This window comes from Sciurus carolinensis, chromosome 1, assembly GCF_902686445.1.
Source record: "Sciurus carolinensis chromosome 1, mSciCar1.2, whole genome shotgun sequence".
NCBI classification, from domain to species: Eukaryota; Metazoa; Chordata; class Mammalia; order Rodentia; family Sciuridae; genus Sciurus; species Sciurus carolinensis.
The window spans coordinates 72,049,304-72,073,302 of record NC_062213.1 but is presented as its reverse complement, the minus strand read 5'-3'; the positions used below and the strand labels follow the sequence as shown (position 1 = coordinate 72,073,302).

General features: G+C 36.3%; 1 protein-coding gene across 1 annotated transcript in view; it reads left to right on the top strand.

Moving 5' to 3' along the window:
* The first annotated feature begins 1,308 nt into the window (after positions 1 to 1,308).
* Positions 1,309 to 23,999, top strand: part of Nkain3 (sodium/potassium transporting ATPase interacting 3) — a 642,728-nt gene continuing 620,037 nt past the window's right edge. Inside the window, exon 1 of the mRNA XM_047563541.1 lies at positions 1,309 to 2,244. Within this exon, the coding sequence (XP_047419497.1) occupies positions 2,191 to 2,244 (54 nt within the window). The 5' untranslated portion in view covers positions 1,309 to 2,190. The remainder of the gene's footprint in view (positions 2,245 to 23,999) is intronic.

Here is a 23,999-nt window from a genome sequence, read left to right as displayed (position 1 = left end):
AGGAAGAGAGCAGGAAGGGGGAAGGAACTACACAAGAGATAAACCCTTCCAGGACCTGCAATCAGTGACCCATCTTTCAGTCATGCCCCACCTAACTACAGTTACCACCCAGTCTGTCCATTCAAACTAGGATGGACTGATTAGGTTATACCTCTTAGAATCCAATCGTTTTACCTCTTAACATTCCTTCACTAACACGGAGCTTTTGAGGGTCACCTCATACCCAGATAACAATAATGGATGTGTTTATTGTACATGAAGGTAGCATGTCCACATAATTCTTGATCATGGATGTCTTAAAGGTTGGGGTAAAATTTGTTTTTAAAAAAAGTTTCTGACTCCATTTCTCCCTTCTCCATGATAAGAAACAGAACTGTTTCTAAACAATGAATGTTCTTGACTGTTTTACTGACTCAAATCATAAGGTTATTCATATGGCCTTGCTAGAATTACAAAGATATGAGAAGATTTTCCTGGGAATTAAAACTGTCTAAAATTATAAACATAGGTCCTAAAGAAATGTTACAGAAATAGTTAATTGCAAAACAAATAAAAACTAAAGTCCCTTTAATGCCTGAATGAATGAGCAGATTCCAGGTATGGAACAAATGTTTTAAAAATGCAAAGATTCTCTGCCTTCTTCTTCTTCCCCTTCTTCTCTCTCTCTCTCTCTCTCTCTCTTTTTTTAATCAGCCTAACACGGAGAACCCAGGAGTGCAGCACTGGATTAGAAGCAGTGTTTCCACGCCAAAGAAGAGGCTTGGCCAGGAGGCTAGTTCCCTGTTCTGACTGTTCTTGGCAGTTCCACTAGGTACTGAGAATGCACCCATGAATCTGACTCTGAGCCCTGATAAAATTTAATTCTCCACAGGACAACTCTGCTCAATTCTTTTAGGTGGAAGAGAATCAGAGTTTCCCTGGGATTCATAGAGAGTTTGTCCAGAATCTTAAGTATCAAGAGGCAGGTCTTAATTCCAAGTCCTTTTCTATTTCTCTCTAGGAAGAAATCTTACTAATCTTTATTCTGCAAACATGCTCCGTTCCTACAAAGAGCTACACATACTGTTCTTCTTCGACTTCTTTCTTCCCACTCCTGGATGAGGATTTCAGAGACTCCTTGGGGTGAAAACCTTAAGCCATTTCCCCCAGCATCGCAATTTGTCCCTGTGCCCTGGACCAACGCATCTCTTCTCCGCAGCGCTTCTAGCAAACCAAGTCTGTCCAACTTTCCCTCGCAGACTCCAGCAGGGGCGCCCTCCCAGCAACCGACTGCAGCGGACAAAAGCGACCTCAGCTTGGAGACCAGTAGCTGCGCGCTCTGCGCCCAGTACAGCGGACTGCGCCGCCGGTCCCCCTTCAGCTGCCAGCGCTCGGAGCCGGGCACGTTCCGGACATCTGACTTGGGTTCTGTGACCCGTGCCCACCCTTGGTTTCTCGCCTCTGGACCCTTCCTCCCCGGACGCCAAATCATCCCAATTTTCTCCATTTCCAGGGCAGATCAGCTAAACCTTTTCCCTTCTTTTGCCTCCGACCACTCTCCCAGCCTCCAGCAAAAAGCCCAGTTCGCATCTCCCCAATTATATTGGTCTCAGAGGGGCTCCATCACCACCCGCTGCCCTAATTCACGCTCATTCATATTCATTCTCTTTCTTTCTCTCTGTCCCTCTTTCTCTTTCCCCAAAGACTCCTAACAAGACAGGCTGATCCTCCCCAGTGGCACTCCCTTTCATTCATCCCCTCCCAACACACGCGCATACACACACACACCCCCCACACACCCGACCCAGACAGCCCACTGCACTTTCCAGACGCCCACCTCCTAGATACTCCCCTCCCCTAAAGAGACATTCACCCACTCACCATCTGTAGCCTCCTTCCGCCCCCCGCCCCGCCCGCCTAGCCGGCTCCCCCTACCCAAGAAGCAGACCTACACAGTGGGAGGCAGAGACCCCCGCCAGACGCTCGGGTCGTGCGCGCCTCACTGACCTCGGCCCGCCCCGCCGGGAAACTAACAAAGGCGGGCGCGAGCCCTGAGCCCGAGAGCGGCAAGCGGCTAGCTGCGGCCGCGGGGTCGGCGTGCCTGGGCCGGGCCGGGCAAGCGCCAGGCGGGGTGCTGCTCCGGAGTCAGGAAGCGGCAGCACCGGAGAACGTGGATCTCGCCGCCCGAGCAACTCGGACACCACAGGCACCATGGGCTGCTGCACCGGGCGCTGCTCGCTCATCTGCCTTTGCGCTCTGCAGCTGGTGAGTGTCCCGCGCGTCCCCGCCCTGAGACTGGTTTCCGTCCGCGACCGGCCGCTGCTCGGGAATCGGTGTTTCGGGCTCTCTCGGTGGATCCCCAGCTCGGGGAAAGTGGCGGGAGGGCGAACTGGGCGCTCCTGCGGGCCCCAACCCTCCCTGCCGCTTCGTTGGACTCACACTGCTTTACAGCCTCGGGCACTCACAGGGTCTCCCCTGCCCACGGGAGGGCGCGGTCTCACTTCGGGTCCCACGCGCTAGGGTTCACTGCGCCCCTGCCGGGCGTCGCCACGCGGTCCAGGGGCTGCGGCGGAGGCGCTCCAGGAGTGAGCGTTTTCTCCGCCCCTTGTTCGGACACCTGGCTTTAGCACCCTCCGCACTCCTGCTGAAGTTACTCAGGGGCTTGTGGTCTCTTTCTTCTTGGGATGATTTCCAGGAACGTTGCTTAATTAGGATGGGCTTTGGGAATACACAGGGTCAGATGAAACAGCAGCTGCCTCAACTCTGTTAAGAACGAGGTGATTCTTACCTTCAGCAGATCTAGCTGTGTGCTTTTAAACAGAGTAGTTCCAGCTCTTTCTCTTTCAATTCCGCAGATTAGCGAAAGACTGACAGCTGTCATCAGGGAGAGAACAGACTAAACTGGCTTTTTTGGCCCGCTGCCCTTGCGGAGGAAGTGCGTAGAATGGGGAGTTGAAAAACAGAGTGGAGAGAAAAAGACAGTTCGATTTAGAACAAGTACTCTTAATCCCTTTGGAAACTAGATTGACCCTGCGGTCTATTCCGTGATCACTAGAGGTCAAGGCCACATACCTTTTGTGTCAGACTTTGGTGTGGGAGCGATTAATAGACATCTACCTTTCACTGCACTTAACACAGATCCTGTAGGTGCTCCTCCACTCTTTCTTCTAAGCCTTGCATTTGTCTTGTCACAAACCACAAAGGTGTAACTAGCATATTTTGACAAGCAGCCGGAAAAAGCTTTCAATGAACTTTACTGAGTAATGTCAACTCTTGCAAAACTCATTAACTGAAAGATGAAATAATGCTGTTTAGTAGTTAGTCTTGTTCCCTGAAGGTTTTAACATGTTTTCACTTTCTTTTTGCTTCAATGTTCCATGAAAACCTCACTTTGGATATACCCATTGTTTACATAATGCTTGCATTATTTATATATTCATTGGTTTGGAATTCATTACGACTTAAGTCTTTGGACAGTCCTTTCTGTCCTGCCAAAACTTAGGCAGAACATATTCTATAGAGTATTTTTAAAAAATAATTTAAAAATTTCACTCAAACAGAAATGCCTTTTTTCACTAAGGAAAATAGGCCAAGAGACGATTTGTATTTGATTTTTAGACTTGTAAATTGGGAAGCTGAATATTTGGTCAACACTAGATTCTGTAAGTCTGTAGATAGGCACACTGGATTGTATAACCCATAATGACATAATTTCTATTTTACATGGAAATAACATAGTTATTTATGCAGATTTGTCAATACAATTATGATTTTCTTAATTACTGCTGTGATAGTTATGCTAACAACTTTGAGGTATCGTTCATCAGTCCAGAATGCTTCCACTTTTCATGTGCACTTTTTGAACTGATTAAATGCAACTTATTCTCAAACCTTATCTAAAAAATTCCATTTCTCTGTGTTCTTGCTTCTTACATCATGTGAAATCACTTCTTTTCATTTAATCTCAGCCATTTTTTTCTGACACATTTGTATCCTTTTTTCCCTCCATTTATAATTTTAGGTCACTTTTTTGTACACAAATGGGGTACAACTTTTCATTTCTATGGTTGTACACAATGTAGATTCATACCATTCATGTAATCATATATACGGGTTAATACTATTTCATTCTACCATCTTTCCATCCCCCACTCCCTCCCAACTCATTTTCCTCTACACCATCCAAAGTTCCTTCATTCTTCTCTTCCCCCCCATTACCGACCCCCTCCCGTTATATATCGTCATCCACTTATCAGAGAAAGCATCGGGTCTTTGGTTTTGGGGCTTGGCCTATTTCACTTAACATAATATTTTCCAGCTTCATCCTCTTTTCAATTATCTCAGGTTATTAAGTTATTATCGCTCATCACTAGATTATAAGCAACTTGAGGGTAGGGGATATGAACATTATTCATTTTTGCAATTGCTAATTCTTAGTGTTCATATTAGGAACAGAAATATATTTGCTGAAATTATGATAGTACTTATTATTGGCATTCCATATGTGATTTTGGCATAAACATTTTTTTTGTCTCCTAAAATTGTTCTCTGAGAAAGGTCCCATTTAGTAGGTTTGCAGATGAGGAAGTTGATATTCATAGAGTTAAATAATTTTTTTTCAACATTGAGAGTTTTGGGATGATGATTTGGTGGGATGATGATAAACATTTGACAATTGTATCAAATAAAACAAAACATGAATTTATATATTACATTGTTATGTTGTATATGGTAATATTTATTAGTGTGTAGCCCTCCATTTGATAAGCATAATACTAATAAAAATGTAATACTCTTATGTAAATTTTGCCTGACCAATGAAATCTAGCAGAATCCTTTTGTCAAATTTGATAAAACTCTTGGCTCTGTAGTTCTGATATGAATGCTAGTTAATATTTTCATTTATTTTAAGAAGAAAAGAAAATAAAGCAAGGAAGATACATTGGAATTTCATCAATGACATGAACAGATATTTTTCTGAATTGGATAATAGTTTCCAAATACTGGAAAATTAATTCAATTTCTTTTGTGCTATTGACAAGACTGATTATATACATGACACACTTTAAGGTTTAATGTGTATTATTGAAAAATACTTATCCATTACTTTCTTGGGTTTAGACCATCAATGGATGAGTCACATTCTGATTTGTAGTATGTTCAAATTTCCATCTTGGTCAATTTCAAGTACACTTTAAGGTACAGTTTTTAGCATACAGATGAAATAGGCACCAATAACCTCAAAAACATAGATAAATGTGATAAATAGGAAAGGGTAGATTTTAAATATTTAGTATCTGTTTTTAAATGATTTATTTAAATTTAGGTTTGTATAGTTTAATTGTTAATAATCATTGTGTTTAACAACTGGCTCACAAAATTCCTGAAAATTTAACAAACCAACTCTCTGAGCCCTGTAAGCCTGCTCCAGTATATTGCAGAATAGAAGTCTATGCTTCCTAGATCTGGTACTCTTTCCACTGAAGCTGTCTTTCTTTTTTCCCTTTCATGTTTTTCTCTGTTCCACCAACTGTTCGAACCTGGAGGTTATGAAGCAGTAAACAAGTGTGGGTGTTGACAGGGGTGGCATTCAGCGATCCCATTTGCTGAACAGAATCTCCATGCTGGTGACTAAGACTTAACTGCAAGATCAATAAACAGATGGTACATAAGCGCCTCCTAAAAGTTAAAAGAAAGAAAGATTTTTGTAATTATTTTATTCCTATTTCATCTGAACTGTGTACCCTTTGTAGTGAAAAAAAAAAAATCGGACAGGAATATCTAATCAGAGATAACCTATCATTTTTAGTTTAGTATCTGTGCAAGAGCTTTGATTTAAAAAAATCTGTCTTCTACTTTCTTCCTTGCACTGCTCTATTTTCCATTATTGCATTTTCTCCATGCTTCTATCCCTAAGCAAATGTATGTATTTGCCCCACATTTTGTATTCATACTCATGATTTTACTGGATGAAATAAAAGAGAAAGTGAAAAGAATAAATACATGACGATAGAAAACTGTGAAGGGACTCTTTTCTGAAAAAGTGATTCATTGCAGTGCCACAGATCAAACAAGTCATCCAAGAACTTTTAAATACATTTTACGTAAAGATATTTTTGGTTTTGATTGCTTTTAAAAAATAATATGTATTCTATCATCAGTTAGGTTAGTTTAGACTTAAGAATACCTGAGAATATGCTTTAGGAAGCTGTTTTGGTCACCACATTTATCTTATTTATTTATTTTTTGGGGGCGATTACTGGGGATTGAACTCAGGGCCACATCCCTAGCCCTATTTCGTATTTTATTTAGAGGCAGGGTCTCACTGAATTGCTTAGCCCCTCACCTTTGCTGAGACTGGTTTTGAACTCACGATCTTCCTGTCTCAGCATCCTAAGCCTCTAGGATTACAGGCATGTGCCACTGTGCCCAGCTCTTCACCACATGTAAATGAACCTCAATTGCAAGTTTTTAAAGTCTAACATTAACTTCAAATGTCATTTCAAAGCCATCTTCTCCCAGCTTCCTCAGAGAAGTGTTGAACATATTGTGGTGTAGGTAGTATACCCCCAAGCTTTGGATATCTTCCCAATATCAGAGAGGTTAGGCTCTAAGTCATGTTCAACAAAAACTTTGTTTTGGGATGTTGCTACCAGGGAAGATTTATTATACTTTGCATCACTTTAAACTGAAACTCATATTTACTGTTAGACTAATAATCAGTGCAACAAATCTCCAATCTGTTTCTTGACATATCACAGAAACCCTAAAAGATGCATAAAAATGATCAGAATTTTCCGTGTGCATGGGATGTATATTTTCATTTTAGAGAACATCCTTTCAAATTAGAGAACACTAGCATTTTTTTTTCTCACAGTGGAAACAAAAGTTTCATTTTCTTTCTCTCTCTACTGCATGCAAACCATCTTTGAGTAAAGTCACCTCACTCTAAAGCTAAGATGAAGCATATTGGAGGTGTTTGAATGATGGTGGTGTAGTTATGATAACAAGTTTTTAATTAAGTCATATGAAATACGTAGCTCTCTGTCATAGGTATTGAACAGCCAATGCAGGAACACATTTCTTTTATTATGTAGATATGATACTTTTGTTTTTACTTGGTTTTAATTTTAATAGATCTTTTTCTTCACCTGTGCAATGTAATTCTTAATCACTGAGATTCCATTCTCTGTATTTCAATACTCTAGTTCAACCTATGAAACTTAGAAAAGGTTAGGGAAATTAAAATCATGGCTAATAATGAGAATTTCTTTATAATGTGACTGGTGTTAAAGTCATCCTGCATTGGCCAATGCTGAGGGGTAGTCCAACACTTCTTGAAGAGCAGAAAGAATTGTGCTTTCACAAAAAGTGGGAAGATTGGTGTGCGTGTGTATGTGTGTGTGTGTGTGTATGTGTGCAGATCAAGCAGAAGTGTTTGGAGACAGAAAGGCTCTGTTTTGGACACTTTAAGATTCTGACTGATGGCCAGGCACATGAGCTTGGAACTCAGGACAAGATTGTACTGAACGCCCAAAATTGGAACTCCTGAACGAAATTGGTATTTAAAACCCTGGATGAGATCACCTTGGAAAAGACTGTGGAGATAAATGAGAATAGTAGTGAAGTCAGAACTCAATATAGGATGAGTAGATAACAAGGAACCAGCAAAAAATACAGAATAGCCAACTTGCTTAAAAAAAATAGCTGGTATTTCAAGATAAAAGTTAAAACTAACCACTGAATTTAACAACAATAATAATAAAGATGTATGCCAAGAAATGATGATGATGAAAATTTTTATTTTTTTCTGTGAGGTTAAGATTGTAGTTTTGATATACATATAGTTATTAAAAATATTTATATTTTGTATTTTGTCCCAGTTAAGGCAGGTTTGTAATGCCAGAGTCAATATGAGAAATGTTTTCCATCATGTTTCAAGGTATATGTAGCAACAGAGACATTTTCTTTTGTGAGAATTAATTAATAATTTTATTAAACCTTTAGAAAACTGCTAAACAGCAATTTTAAATTAGCATTGTCATTAATACAATTAACATGGATTACAATTGTCATGGACCCTTTAGTTAGCAGAGTGCTTTGCTGTTATGAGGAAATGAGTAACTAAGAGAATACTCTAAAGGCAAAGGACTGAGGAGAGTCTTGAGGGATGACGAATAGTTTCTTTCAAGAGATATGTTGATGTCCTAACTCCTTGCACCTCAGAGTCTGATCTTCTTTGGAAATGGGGTTTATTATAAAGGTAAAGTTAAAATGAAGTCATTAAGCTAAGTCCTAGTCCATTATGACTGGTGGCCTTGAAAAAGGGAAATGAGGACACAAAGACAGGTAAACTCAGAGGAGAAGTGAAGACACAAAGGATGCCATTTGATGCTGGGATGGAATGATGCCGGACAAGCCAAGGGATGCCACAGATTGTGGAAAACCACCAGAAGCTAGAAAGGGGCAAGAAACCCCCTCCTTTAGAGGATTCAAAGGAAGCATGACCCTACTGACCACTTGATGTTGAACTTCTAGCCTTCAGAACTGTGAGACAAGATGTTTCTGTAGTTTAAAACTACCTGGTAGGGTGGCTAAGGCTTGAGAACTTTTATCTAGTGTGTGGTTTCCTCATGGGGGTCATGGAATTGGTGATAAGAGAGTCACCTGAGAGGTTTCTGAGAGAGAGTGGCTCAAGCTACACCAAGTTCCACCCAGCAGAAATATTTTGTAGACAGACTCGGGAATTTTAAATTATTGAAGACTCCTTGAATGATTATGGGATACGTTCAAATGAAGAGAGTCATGTGGTTCCAAAGAACTTAAAAAGAACTTCTGATCATTCTTAAGGCTGTTGGGGACATACTCAAGTTTCTGAAGGTAAATGGTGAGAAGAGGGTTGATCTCCTAGGATGACTCAGACCTAAGCTTAGCTGAGTTGACCCTCTGGATCTCCTCAGCTCTTTACCTTTTCCAGCTGTGTTGTTTCTATTCCGTAAGCTTAATGTCTCTGAAAACATGGAATCATCTTAATGGGATCCTTGAGAATTGTGCTGTTGGAAGGCTGAGCCATTTCCTTTCCTGAATAGAACGGTCACTAAGACATGGGGTATCTGATGTATCTGCACCAGGCTCCATGCTCTTTCTCAAAGTAGGCCTGGTCAAGTTCATCCTTTGGACTAGAAAGGATGTCCAGAGGAGTGCCCAGGAGGAGCTGAACCAGGTGCCCCCTTGTGGCCATCTTTGGATATTGCCTCTATTTCCTTAGCCCTGGTTCATTCTGCTTTTTATAAAATGTGACTTGAGGCTCATACTGCATGATTTTAAAGCTTCTTTGGAGTAAATGGTTTCAAGAGTTATTCTCTATGACACACTAAAATTATTCTAGACCTTATTTGTGAAGTTTAAAATGTTCCCGTTTGACTTTTTAAAGTCCTAATTGTATTATCATCATTGTTATAATTGACAAATGATAATCACACATGTTTATGGACTATAATGTGATATTTTGACACATTTATGCAACATGGAATAATTAAAATGAGTTAATTATCATAGTTATCACCTACCCTATTTTTTGTGTGAGATGTTTGAAATTTACTCTCAGTTATTTTGAAATACACAGTACATTTCAGTTAATCATAGTCACTATGTTGGGCAATAGATCTCAGACCAAGGTCCTTATATTTGTAGCCCTGACTGATATTAATTTGAATATGTCTTTCTAGTGCATACTTATAAGCAATTTCTGAAGATTTCATGGCTTAACCCTCCTTGGCATACACTGTCAAATTTATACACTTAGATCTTTTCTCTATTAAGCTTCAGTCACTTATTTCTCTTTTCATTTTATTGAATAAAATTTCAGATTCTTCACATTGAAACCTGATGTATGATTCTTCCTGTCCTAAAACCTTTCTTTTACATTTCTGCCCTGTCCTCACAGACTTTTTATATTTTCCCTCAATAAGTTTGCTTAATTAATCTTCCTTAAATGGTATTTTCATCAGGTCACTCCTTTTTAAAAAAACATAATGTCTTTATTTAAACAAACATTTGCCCTAAATATTCTACCAATATGGCATTATTTCCCACTTCTTCAAATCTACATCCGCAGTTCCATAGAGATACATCTCAGTATTCTATAAACCACCTGTGTTCATACTCTTGGATCCTTGAATACATGGAGTTCAGCTTTTCTGAAATGAATTTCAAGGTCATAAAATTGAGAAGATAGAATTGAACAAAGTTCACTGAAATGGAAATATTTATATATACCTGTGTAATTTTATTTGTCATAAAGTGCTATTGATCTTAGAGTAATGGCCCCAATTTTGATCAAATCATTTTTATGCTGGTCACTTACACATGGATTTTTGTTGTGCCCATTTTTTCTTTATTTTTTTCTAAGAGGATAATCCTTATTATAGGATTTTGAGAAATAAATTGTTTTCTATCCTCAGAACTTCAATAGCATTTACTATTAAAACATGAGCTGCTTTGTCTTTTTTAAAAAATAACTTGCAAATTTTATTTGTGTTGTAGCAATATATAAAGTCTCCTGAAGATTTGAATTATTATTCAGATTATATAAAGAAGGAATTTTGAATAAGTAAACATAAAATTTGGAGTTGATCTTACTTAAGATACTGGCATTAAAGACAAAATGCACATTGACATAAAATTTGCTTGTCTTGTTTGTAAAAGTTTAGACGAATGAACAGGAAAAATAAATCTGCATGTTTATTTTGCTGTTGATCATTTGTTTTTATCACATGAAATAATCTTGCTTAAAGAAGCAAAGTAAGACTGATTAAGTTAGTATTTAGAAAACAATAAGAAGTTTAAAAAGGAAACCACAATGATTCTTTATGCAATTGCTTATTTTGATTTTCTTAAAATACTTTCAGTATTATACTTTAAAGTAACTTTAATATTAAGTTTGAATAAAAGAGAAAATTTTTCAAACCTAATTTTGAAAATGTTTTGAATATAATTTTAAGGAGACTATTTGACAAATACTTGATAAGGTTAAGTGTAGCTTCTTTCTTAGTTGCATCAAAAATTCACACTTTAAATCCCCATTAACACTAGCTGGTGTTAATGTGTGTGAATCTTCATGCATCGATAACTGAATATCACTTTGCACTCAAAGATAATACTTTATCAATGATTAGTATTCAAAATGTCAGTTAAATAGTAGTACATGCAACTGACACATGGCACAAACTATCAATTTTACATTTTTAATTTTACATGTTTTACAATGATACTAAAGTGGGAGATAAGCCCTGAATACCCTGTGATGGAATATTCTTGTCTAGGTCTAGGTAGAGTATAGAATGGATATTTTAAGATGAGCAAAATAAAAAGTTTTTAAAAAGTGCAGATGAAAGTGTTGACATAAAATAGAGAAGGTGAAACCCCGGAGCTGTAAATTGCTGTTCTCTTTGATGCTAGTGAAAGAGCCCCTGGTTCATTGATTTGAAGGAGGGCTGTTTATCCATTGGCAAAGGGAGATGAGGGTGAAGACTGGTGGGCAACAGGATTTGGGGTGCTGATAAGAGTTCCAAATGCAAGAATCAGATAACCGATTTTTGAAGGAAGCAAGGGGGAAATTATGACAGAGCTAATGATTTTATTAAACTTTTTTCCCTTTTCCTTTTCTCTTCTCCTTAGAGGATCATTCATTAGAATGATTTTCCTAATTGTATACCTGAATCATCAAGTGTAATTAAAAGTTGTACACCTTCCTTCCACTCTCTCCACAGATCCTTGCATTCTGAATGGTTCAGGCAGATGTTCAGTTCATTTATTATCTAGATGTACTGGAACAGATTTGTAGCAATCAGGTTCTTTCAAGAGATTATGAGCTCAATGTTGGTGATGTAAGTGCAACTATTTGCTGACAGTTTCTCTCTATTCTAGTAATGAGAGACATATGATAGTTATATGTTGGTATTGATTAATATATAGTAGAATAAGAACTTGCATGTGGGAAACCACCATCTATGGAAGAGGTTGATTGGTTAATTTGGTTAATTAAGGTAAAAAGAAGAATGCTGTACTCTCAAGTTGCATTTTCTGTACCACTAACTAACTGCAAATGACCTTAATTACGGTAATGGGGAATATAAAATTTTCATTATTGAAAATAGTCAAATTCTTAAAATATAAGAAGGACATCCTTCAAAATATAGTTTTTGGAAGTAAAGGTAATATATCTTAGATGTGAGACTTTTTCAAGAAATCATCTACAGTCATCTTTAGCTCCAAGGCAGGACTGTGTGTGACCCTTCAATACTGGAGACTCTTCTGTTGATTCTTAAATATCAAATGAAAACTTTGCTTCAATTTCTACTGTATCTTCTATACATTTGCTTTTTTACCTGAATGGTGAATAGCAGATGGGCAGAATTTATGGTTAGGTTTTCAGGAATTTTTTCAGCCAGTTTTTAAATACAGATTTATTAAACATTAATTATGTAAATGTTTAAATTATTTTGGAAAACAAAGATCCTAAATATTCAAAAGTAATGCTTCTAATTGTTTTACTGCATTGTACTACTATGTGTGCTCTGGGGGCTATATACATTTACAGTATCTGTATCGTAGAAATTCTGCTATTTATTGAGCATCTCTTCCCAGTCTTGCATACAGTGACATCATATTGGTAGCTAAAATTCTATTATGAAAGAAGTACTTACATCATGAAAATACCCAACTGTCACAAGTCAGGCCCTCTTCCAGTTCCCTGAGAGCCAGAGAGTTATTAAACATTTACTAGCATGCCACCAGGCAGGGGCTTTCATCAGAAGTTGGCCAATTTTCTTTTTTATACAAGTAGGAAGTGGTTAATAAGCCCTTAATAATTATGCAGGTGACTAATTAATCCATTAACTAATGCGTATATAAAAAGTATATTTTATAACCTACCTGATTTTGTTTATTGAATTCATCTATATAATTTAAACATAATGAAGTTTTTATTTAAAAAATTTTAATGTTAAGTCCTTTTGTACAGTTAAGGATTTTCCTGAAGTGTTCATGCACATTGCAGTTGATAACTGATTTGTGACTAAATGGTCCAGAATTGACAATAGTTCATAGGTTTCAGCTTTAGGTGTCTGATGAGATTCTAAAGTCCCTCATTATGGGAGATTCATGTCTGCCTGTTATGTGTTGATTGGCTTCCATGAGCAAGGAAATACTCACTCCAATACCCAGTCACCTGTCTGCAGTATTGGCCCTAATTAATTCTTTCCAAAAGGATGTCAAATAATCAATGACAAAAACATTCAAATACCCTTTTTACACTTATGACTAGTTCTTCCAGACTGGGATAAGCTGCAGTTTCCATTGCCCCCACATTGAAACCCTACATATTCAATCTCAAAGAGAATGTAAAAATATGATTTATTTGGGAGCATGCTAAAACAGTATTTAGCTCAAAATATTTATTTGTAAATTATAAAAATCATTACTACAATATGGGACAATGTCCTACTGCATCTGAAATTCTCTGTTTTATTCCATAACATCTTAATGAGGTGGATGTGAAAATATTCCCATTTACAGATGATAAAACAAAAATGGGGGAAAATTAAGCAGTACATTGAAATCATGTTATGATATGTCTTAAAGCATGAGGAATATAGAAATGTGAACATCAAAATTTTATGTGAGAGCTTGTGACTGTATGTTAAAAAAAGGTTGTTCTTCTGAGTTTAGGCCAAAATTGTTACAAAAAGTAATTATATCAACAGGATATTCTACATGAAATGTGATTTTCAGTGTGATCCAGGTGACTCTTAAAATAGTTGGAAGCAGCTTTTTTGTTTTGTTTTGTTTTACCACTTCTGTTGGTAGAAGGTAGCTTTCCTCTTGCTAGATATCTATTTATAGGGTCCCGCAGGAAGCAGCTCAATTCTTCTTGAAGTGAATGAAATTCAGGCTTTCTGTAGACCAAGGATTCTGCATTTTTTGCATGCTGTTTTCTTCAGCAGATGGACCACTTCTGACAATGCTTTCTCATTGTCCAAATATAATCTGCTCATACCTTTGGGACTTGTACTCACAAGTCTTTTTTCTCTATATGAGAGGTCAGCCACTAATTGTTTTTGCTGTTTGATGGGATGCTCTTGTTTGGCCTTGGAGTGTATGATTGCCAAAGATCTGGATATTGCAACCACACAGTGGACTGAGTGTTTCAGATAAAGCCACTAAACTGTTAGGAGGCCTGAAAAGATCCCCTAAAGGTCTTTTCATCTCACAGAGAGCTGTGGTTGGAAATAAACAGATGGAGTAGTCCTCAGGGATATGTTCATCACACATGTGGACTTTGTTGAAGCATTTCACAAGTAAGAGACAATGTTTTGTAACATCTCACAGGCCCTACATCTTAGGGAAGAACTTTGGTCATCTATTATTCATATATTTGTTTGTCTTGACTAAAAGTGCCTTCATACATACTTTTTAACTCCTTCATTACCTCTTCTGCTGTTATTAGCAGAGGTTTTAGGGGCTTTTGTTAAAGACACAAGCAATATTATGATTCAGTAACTCAATTTTTCTTTCAGGACATAACAAAGCACAGAATATTGATTTCTTTTAGTATATTTTTCCTTATTGATGACAAACTGGTTTGGTATTTGCAAAAATTTACATGAACTTTAATTCAAGATGCTTTATTTTGTCCCCTTATGTTTAGGGAATAATAATGATTTTCATATTTTGGAGGACCACACTAAGGTAAAGAGATTATTATATTTAGATATATTTTCAGATATCTATACTTTATGTATCCTACACTTTTAGTTTTTTCTTATCTTATATTTTTAATTATCACATAAAAATTTGATTCCAAAATGTTGATTAATTCTCATTTTGCTTTTAGGGGAATAGTAGACAAAGTCCTTTTTATAAAATGAAATATACTTCTTTAGTCTTTTGCATTATGTTTAATTAAGAGGTAAACTGACATTTAGATTTAGATTAGGTCTCACCTGCTGTGCCTATGTGCTTTCCATGACTTTGAATTAAAGAAAATACAAGTGAAGAATCATTATCCCATAGGAATCAGACTTATGTTGATGGATGGTTAGCTGCTGGGGAGTCATGATTTTATCCAAGGAGTTTAAGTGCATATTGGAAGCTGCCTTTGTGCGTGGGAATCACACCTGCATGGCAGGACTAGAGTTATAAGAACAATATTTCTTGTGATATAATTTAACCCATATAATTTGTGGTGTATGATAAAAACAGAAGTAGACTGATGACATTAGAAATAGGTTGTCCTGTTGAATTAAATGTGAGTAAGCCAGGAGCAGTGGCACATGCCTCTGATCCCAGCAACTCAGGAGGTTGAGTCAGGAGGATCACAAAGCCTGCCTCAGCAACTTAGTGAGTTCTTGGCAAATTAGCCAGACCCTATCTCAAAATAAAAAATAAAACTATCTCAGGAGGTTGCTCAGTGGCTAAGCATACCTGGGTTCAATCCCTATTACAAAAAAAAAATAAATAAAAAAGTAAGTGAAAAGATAGCTCAGTAAGTCAGAAAAATTTAATAAGCTTCATCTATAAACCCAAGGAATAAAATCATTGAACATTTGTAGAAATCCCTGGTATTTGGACTCACTGTCTTCTATTTCATTCAAGCATAGGGAAATGATATTTTGGGCAGGATTACATTACATATTCGTATATAAATACAATGTGTGCAGTGATAAAAACTTGCAAGAAAGATCTGAATACTAATAAAATATAGACAAAAGATGAATCAATAATGTAGCCTTTTTATAAGCAGTAAATATCTGAATGCAAAAATACAAGCATGTCATGTAGCAATTCATTCTTCTCAACATTGATCAGATGTATCTAAATAAAGAAATGTGATAATTTCATCTTTCTTATAGTGTTTTGCAGAATATATCGTCAAAGAGAAAACTAATTTAGAAACATGTAGTTCAGAAGGAAAAATGAAGGAATTCAGATTAGACTAACAGATTATTTGTATCATAGGAAACTGTCTCAGAATGATGAAAGAAAATATTCCTCTCTCCCTTTTGCTTTTGTCCCTTTTTCATGCCTTGGAATCATTGTCCCACTTTGTGTGTCCTGATCTCTCCTAATGACTAAGTCATTTTTGACAGAGACAGGTAGTATGTATATTATTCTTAGTTCTTTGATTACTTTCTGTTAAGACCTTAAATCGTATTCTTGAATCTTTTTCTTAGAAACAGGAAGAGTGGATAATCATCAATTTTTGAGATGGTTTACTAGAGAAACTTGGATACCATCTCAAACAATTATGATTATCATTCTTCCTGCTTCACCTAACAAAAGTGATCCCTTGTCACTCCTTGCACACTTGGTTCCCAAGTTTTTTCAGTGGTCCCCAAGGCTTTGGCAACTGTTAACTAGTGATTCTACCCTATGATATTGGACTGGGCATGTAGGTATAATAAGATGCCACTGAGGCTAACCTGGCATCATAGGTAGCTACACCTGCCTCTTGTGCTTTCTGCATCAGTGCCTTCCTGTTGAGAAAGAGGCAGAGGAAGTTTATATCCTGCATCCTCACCCTGCTAATGCCAGATACAACTTGATCTGTCCAGTTGTCCCTTGAGATGCCTGGTGCATGTAACTCTCCTCCTGTGACAATGATATGCCAGCCATGTCACACCATGAGTCTCTCTCTTCAGAGGCTACCACCTGGAGCAGTGTTTTACCATCTATCTTTTTCCATCCCTGTAGCTGAGAGGAGCCATGTGACATTTTCAGCCTGACCACTTTCTTGACAGAAAAGAAAAGTGGTGTCAGCAACCCATTCCTTATGGTGTACATCATGGATGAAACAGGTGCACAGAAAGTGCTATTAACAGAAAAATGTTGATGTTAATTTAGGTAGAGAAGTGATCAACAATTAACTGTCTGCTTCCCAAATTTTCATTTATGATTGTTACCTGGGGCTTGAGAGTAGATGCATTTTTGTTTTTTTTGTTTAATCACTCCATTTGCTTTACTCTCATAGTAAAGCTTGACATGACTACTCTATAATTATTCTCTTCTGCCAAATGACAGGCATGATCAAATTCTCTAAATACTTTAATCTGAAAAAGATGTGAAGTCCAGCACAATTCCCCCTCTGGGTTGGACACCTCGCAGCATGACCAGAGCCAGGGTTCTCACACAACAATAACTATTCTGCATATTTCTCTAAAGACCTTACATAATCTGAAATTGACATAACTACTGATGATGCTTCGATGTGGGGGGACAAAGTGATAGTTCAACTTCATAGAATTATCTATGTAATTGTTAGTTATTTGATATAATTCTTTGTATTTCATACAACTATCCTATGCATGGCCAATGTTATCTCTATTTTTATATATAGAGAAAGGAAATGTAGAGATGTTTATTATCTGCTTTTACCCAAGGTCACGTGGCTGAGAGTTAAGCAGAGCTGCGATTCCAACTCTACCCCTCGAATGTTCTCTCTCTTGTGCCACAAAGGCTATTTTATGTGGTGCTAGTTGGTTAGTCCTGGAATACATGCTGTCGGAGATCTGGGAAAGTCTGATTTGGGGAAACTGGCTTGAGAAATGGTCTCTCTTAGGTAGGTACTTTGAAATAGCTTAACCTTTTGGAGCACAAGTATTGCATTTCTGACATATGGGACTTTTCAGTTCACTAAATGTAACCCTTTCTCCTGCTCTCTGAAATGCCTTCCCTGATGCAGCATCTGTCATTACTACCCCAGGGGTCAAAGGTCCCTGTTGTTATCATGGGGTTGGACATAATGTGTAGAAGATGTATCCTCTGTAATTCTGGAATCCAGAAGAACTTTGTTTAATACAACTCCTATACATGGTGGATAAGTTGGGCTTGCTACTTGCCTAATATTTTATGTACTCTCTATTAAGAGGACTGTGGCTTACTTAGGCTTTTGTAGGCTTTCAAAGACCATTTCTAATGGAAAAGAGTGCAAAATAAATTTTCTAATACTTCTTTGCAGCATAGCTTTTGGTAGACTGAAAATTGCCTATTTATGTGATCCTTTTTTTGTTCCGTAGTTTCTCATATTCTGATTCTGAAGAAAATTGGTTTTGAGAAAGGTTAGATGATGTATCTATGGAGAAGATCTTTTTTTCCCCCTCTCATTCAGTTGCTGAGCTGGGCAAGCAATCCTAATTATCTTTTGATTTTGTTCCTTTCTGCAGGTGATATTTGGTTCTAGCTAAGACATGATGCCTAGCAAAATTTATGGGACTGTGAGGATAAACTTTGGAACATTCATCTTTGATGTCCAGATATGTAGATTTTATCAGCACATTTATGAAAATGTTATCAATTTTTATAAAGCTACCATGAAATTTGGCTTAAGGTATTTGTTTTTCTGTCACGATCATAGATTGTCAATGATAATTGTAAATTTTGTCAGGTCAGCAACTTTGACTTGTGTGGCATTTCACAATTCCCACTAATGTTACTGACATTGCCTTTGGATAGAAAACCTCAGTTAGTATATAATGAATAATTAAACATTCTCATCAAATTCATGGTTTCCTGAGAAGTCATTAAAAAAACACTTGGGTCAAAATGAGTCCACCTGTCATCTAGAAATTTCCATGTATTTAAGTAAAATAAAACTAGTAATTTGTCTGGAGGTTAATCAATGAAAAGTGAAAATAAATGTACTTATTCATTTTACTTTAGCTCAGGTGGAGGTCTTCCTACATTTTTCCTCCACTATTTTATGACTCAATTTTATCTTTGAGAATATATTATAATATCAATATTATAATTCTGAATGGGTGGCTACAGTGACATTTGAATGTCTTGAGAAATAATCCATTCTTCTGTTCTTTTGGAAATTTGTGAAAAGATTAAAAATTGGTGTTAAAAACACAACTAATATTTTTAGATGTCACTGATAGAAACATGTTTCTCACATTTATTTAGAATTTGAAACATGGAATATTCTATTTTAAAAATATTCAAAGTATTTGCAGCATACTTAACTTTTAGTTGGAAACCATCTAGAGAGCAAACACTCAAATTGTACATCTAAGTGTACCATCTCTATCATCTCTGCCAAGACTGAAATGCAGTGCATGCCAGATTTACTGTGACCCAAACTCTCAACAAAATAGTTTATGACAGAGAGATAGGAGGGTTTGTTTTTGTTGTTGTTGTTAAGCTTGCAAGATGCTCTTTTACTTGTCTGTTCTTTTCTTTAAGATCAAGATTTGTGGTAGGCCCAGAAATTGGGAATTTTAGAAAAAAAAAAAATTTACCTGGGACTGATTAAGGCAGAGAATTGAAAATAGCTTGATTTTCTTGTCTGCGATAAAGTATCAGAGTATACATAAGAGTGGAGATATACAAATAAACACCAGCTCTGGAATGACAATTTTAGGATATTTGCAAGGTAGGAAGACCTGAGAATTTCAATTATACTTTATTTGAGCCAATAATGTAGTGATTTTTTAATACTGTATTTTCCATGTAGTAAAAGGCACCAGGAGTACACTTGCCAATGTTAGCTGTTTTAATTCTTTCAGGATACTGAGAATTCCATTGGTACAATAGCACCATACAGGATATAGGATCTTATTCCTTTTTCCATATTTTTTTTCACTTGTGTTTTAGAAATAATCTACCACAAATCCCTTTCATCCAAGAGGACATAATTGGTTACAAGTTTTGTGATTCTTCAGAGGGCATCCTAAAATTCTGAAAGAGTGTGGTTCTTTAGCCTTATTTTCCACTAACAATTAGGCTAAGTCATAAGGATTTGCTGTGAGCCAGAGGGCCTTTGCTGACCACTGTGGCTAGAGGCAGGATTGCTGGGTAAGGTGTGGCTCTACTTGCTTAGCTCAACTGAGTAGTTCATGGGGAAATATGTGGCTCCTAGAGAGGAAGGCACTGGTGACTAAACTATAGAAAGAAGTCTGCCCTCCAACCAGTGAAACAGTTAACTCACAGTGCCTGGCATGGATGAGGTGCTCAGTAAAACGTTTGTTGCAAAAAGGAACATATGAGGGAATGAATGTATAGGATTTTGGAATGGAGGTGGATCCTAGATGTAGTTCATTCAACATTACTTTGCAATTCCAACAAAAAAATCATCTCAGTTTTGTTCTTAACACAGGGCATTGTTTTATCTTTCTACTCACCTAAGGCATTTGGATCTGTGTAGGGACATTTTGGTTTTTACAGGAACAGGGATGGTGAGGAGGATGAGGTGCTCTGGCAGTCAGGTTTTAAAGGGCAAAGATGCTAATTCTCTCCAATAAGTGGGAATTCCTGTGCAATGAGGAATTCTCATCTAAAACAATAAATAGCAACCCACTCAGAAATAGTGAGACTCTGTGTAGGTTCTCAGAAGGTTAAAGACACAGCAGTCATCACTTCCTCAAGTAGAACATTCAGAAAAAGACTTCCTTATACTTAACTGAACCTCAGGAATTCTACCAACAACATCTCTGTCCTCCAAGAACATGAAGACCTGTCAGGGTCTAGTGATGTTGCTCCTACAATTCTTTTGCTACCCCCTGGTCTTAGTTACTTTGCTAGGTCCAGGCTGTCTTTGTCACTATTCCATTGTGCAATCAGAACTTGACCAGCCCTCCTGCAGGGACCCACCCACGCAGTGTGGCCTTCATGGTAGTAACTGTGATAATTTCTCTTAGTGTCATCTAAGAGCTTCACATTTATATATATATATATATATATATATATATATAATATATATTATATATATATACTTGTGTATTTATATATAATATATATATATAATATATATATTATATATATATACACTTGTGTATTTATATATAATATATATATATACACTTGTGTGTATATATATATATATATATATATATATATATATATATATCAGCTTGTTACCAGCTAAAATCTCAAATATTCTTCACATAAAACTATTCATCTCTTAAATTTTCATCATTCTGTACCAGGGATTTCTAAACATTTTTGATAAGGGATCATATAGTAAATACTTTAGCCTTCACAGGTCCATTGATAGCCTTTTTCTATGCTTAAAATATCATTAGATTCAAATTTAAATGTTATATCTCTTTATTATCTAATGATAGTATGTTGTTGATTTTAGCCAATTGTTCCAATCAGCTGAAAACCTCTCAATTCTAATTATTTTGCTTCAGATATATAATAAAAAATAATGGATTCCTTCTCAACTTTGTGTCACTTAATATAAGAACAGAAAATGCCTTAAAAAGGCCCTATGCCACATACTGAGTTTTTTAGTTTGAGATGATGAGTAGTCTAATTGGTGAACATGTTTTTCTCTAAACATCAATTAATTCATGAAGTGACACCAAAATTCTGTCAGTGTGGACACTTGCTCCTTTTTGTACAAGTTATTAAGTGGCTGTATTTTTTTCTGGATGTTAAGATGGATGTCTACCACAAATTCTTGTCATGCCATTGCATTAATGCCAACAAATCCGACATTGGTCAGTTAGAAAAAGACTTTTAGGAAATCATCTCTTTGCTCATGTATTCTTGCAGTTTGCTGAAGAGAGATATAAATGTTTCAAGTCCAGCCCCACATCCTTCCCTTTTAAGATATTGCCTAAATGAGTTTTTTGCACCATTGTAGTATGACTGCATTAATGTCTGACTGGGTCTGAGATCCATGGTACCGGCACACTAGCTCAGGATGTGGGAGGGGAAGCCTTAAACAGTGGTCTGTAAATCCCTCCCACTCTTCTCAAGGATAGCCTGGGCCACATGCTGACTTCCACTGAACCTATAGTAAACATTCCAGGGAGGTTTCCTAGCAGCATGGTAATCTAAAAGGTTCATATCTATGAGTGTTTCTCATAAAGTATTCTTTTCTCTATGGGATTAGTTATACTAAATAAACCTGAAATGTATGGAAGCATGTGGTTAGAAAGTAGAAGTTCATCAAATGAACTGTTTTTCTGCTTGAGTAATGAAATATAAAACACAAGAAGCCTTAAACTTATTTTTTTTCCTAAGATAACTTAACACTGCATATACAGTTCACACTAATCTGTTATTCTGAAACCAAATAGCCTTCCATTAAAAAGGAAACAACAATAACAGAAGAAATAAAGTGCTTACTATATGATCCCTTATCAAAAATATTTAGAAATCCCTGGTACAGAATGATGAAAACTTAGGATATGAATAGTTTTATGTGAAGAATATTTGAGATTTTAGCTGCTGAGAGTTGTGAGAGACCATATAGGTCTCTTCACTTGTATTTGTGCCTGTTGTTACCCATACCCTTGGTAATCTCTAGTGAGGTCAGGCACTGTCTACCATCTGTGCTTCCTGTGGGTCACCATCGTAATATAACACTGGGATTCTGCACTGAGATAAAATTCATTTGGGTATGGGCAGAATTCATCTGAGGCACTGGGGAGGGTCTCTGACTGCTTTACACATTTCTTGAGTTCAAACTCCTTTTAAGATTTTTAAAAATATCAGTTCATGTTTTGTCTTAAATTTTTTACAAAGTAGGAGGAAGGAATTATATAATTCCGGGTTTACTCTGTCATTTTTCCCCAGGTTGTAAGCCTGTTACTCCCATAATATAAACTTATTCCTGGGTGTGTGTGTGTGTGTGTGTGTGTGTTTTGTTTTGTGGTGCTAGAAATTGAACCCAGGACCCCGTGCATACAAGGCAAGTGCTGTTCTGCTGAGCAGTGCCTCCAACCACAATTTCTATTTTTAAATCATACAAATCCTTTTTTCAGATTAAAGACCAGTCTTAATGAAGAACTAATAGAGTAAATCTAAGTGTTGTGAAACTGAACCAAATATTATGTATGTTTAGGGGACAGAAGAATATTTTGTAATTTATATCTAAAGGATTACTTAGTATAATTTACTGGATAACATTTGGCATATTATGATTTTTGAAATATGATATGTATATATTAGAAAGTTATTCTTTCAATACCACAGTGTAAATCCATTAATTATCTTAATGAAGGTAATATATTGAATAATACTCACTCTTCTGAATTTGAAGATTGCTGTTCATTTCCTTCTTGGAATTGCCCAAGCTTTTCTAGATGTGGTAGAAAAATGAACTTATTGAGGCTATAATGTTCTTGTGTAGAAACTTAGAGAGTCTTCCTAGATTAAACCCAAAAAGTAATTCCAGTAAAGTTGCAAATGTAGAAAAAAATTAAATCTGAGAGCATAGTAGGTTACTTGTATTGCTCTTTTATGTTTTGATTTTTATTTTTTAATTAACAATTGAGAAGTTTTTAAAAAAATTTTTTTAAAGTAGAGGAAAGTCACTGCATTGCTAAGCAACATTGCTAGGCTTGAGAAAAGCATACTAGAAATAAAGCAGATATAGTACTTCTGATGACCCCAAACTCTTTCCTCATAACCAGTTATTAAAATGAGATGATGTACAATAAAATACATGTATGCTTCATACTAATTGTGAATTTACCTACATATTCAGTGTGTATATGAAAATTACTTTAAAAAATAGTTGGAAACTTTTCCAATTTATAATTGGAAATATTATTATTATTATTAAATAATATTATTAAAATATTATTATTTTAAAGATAGAGACAGGAAATATTCAATAGAGCATTAACAAAGGATAAATTTAAAAGGCCAGAATTGCATAATATAGCAATCATGCTTACATTCATGAGAATGGCAATATTCAATGCTTTTTTTTTTTTCCATATGGATAGTTCCAATTTTCTTTATATCAATCATCACATTTAAATTATTCTGATTCTTTTTAGAATCTATTATTTCTATGCTTATTTTCAATAGTAGATGAAATGCTTATTTTCATTATTTTTCTGAATTTAGTTTTCCTGGTATTCCATACTTGTACCACACAAGATTCAAACCATTTGATATTTACCTTGTGTGTTCTCTTTGTTTGACATATATAATTTGAATTAACTGTTAATAATTGTTAAATTGTATTAGCCAGTGGATTTCTGTATTAGTAGTGA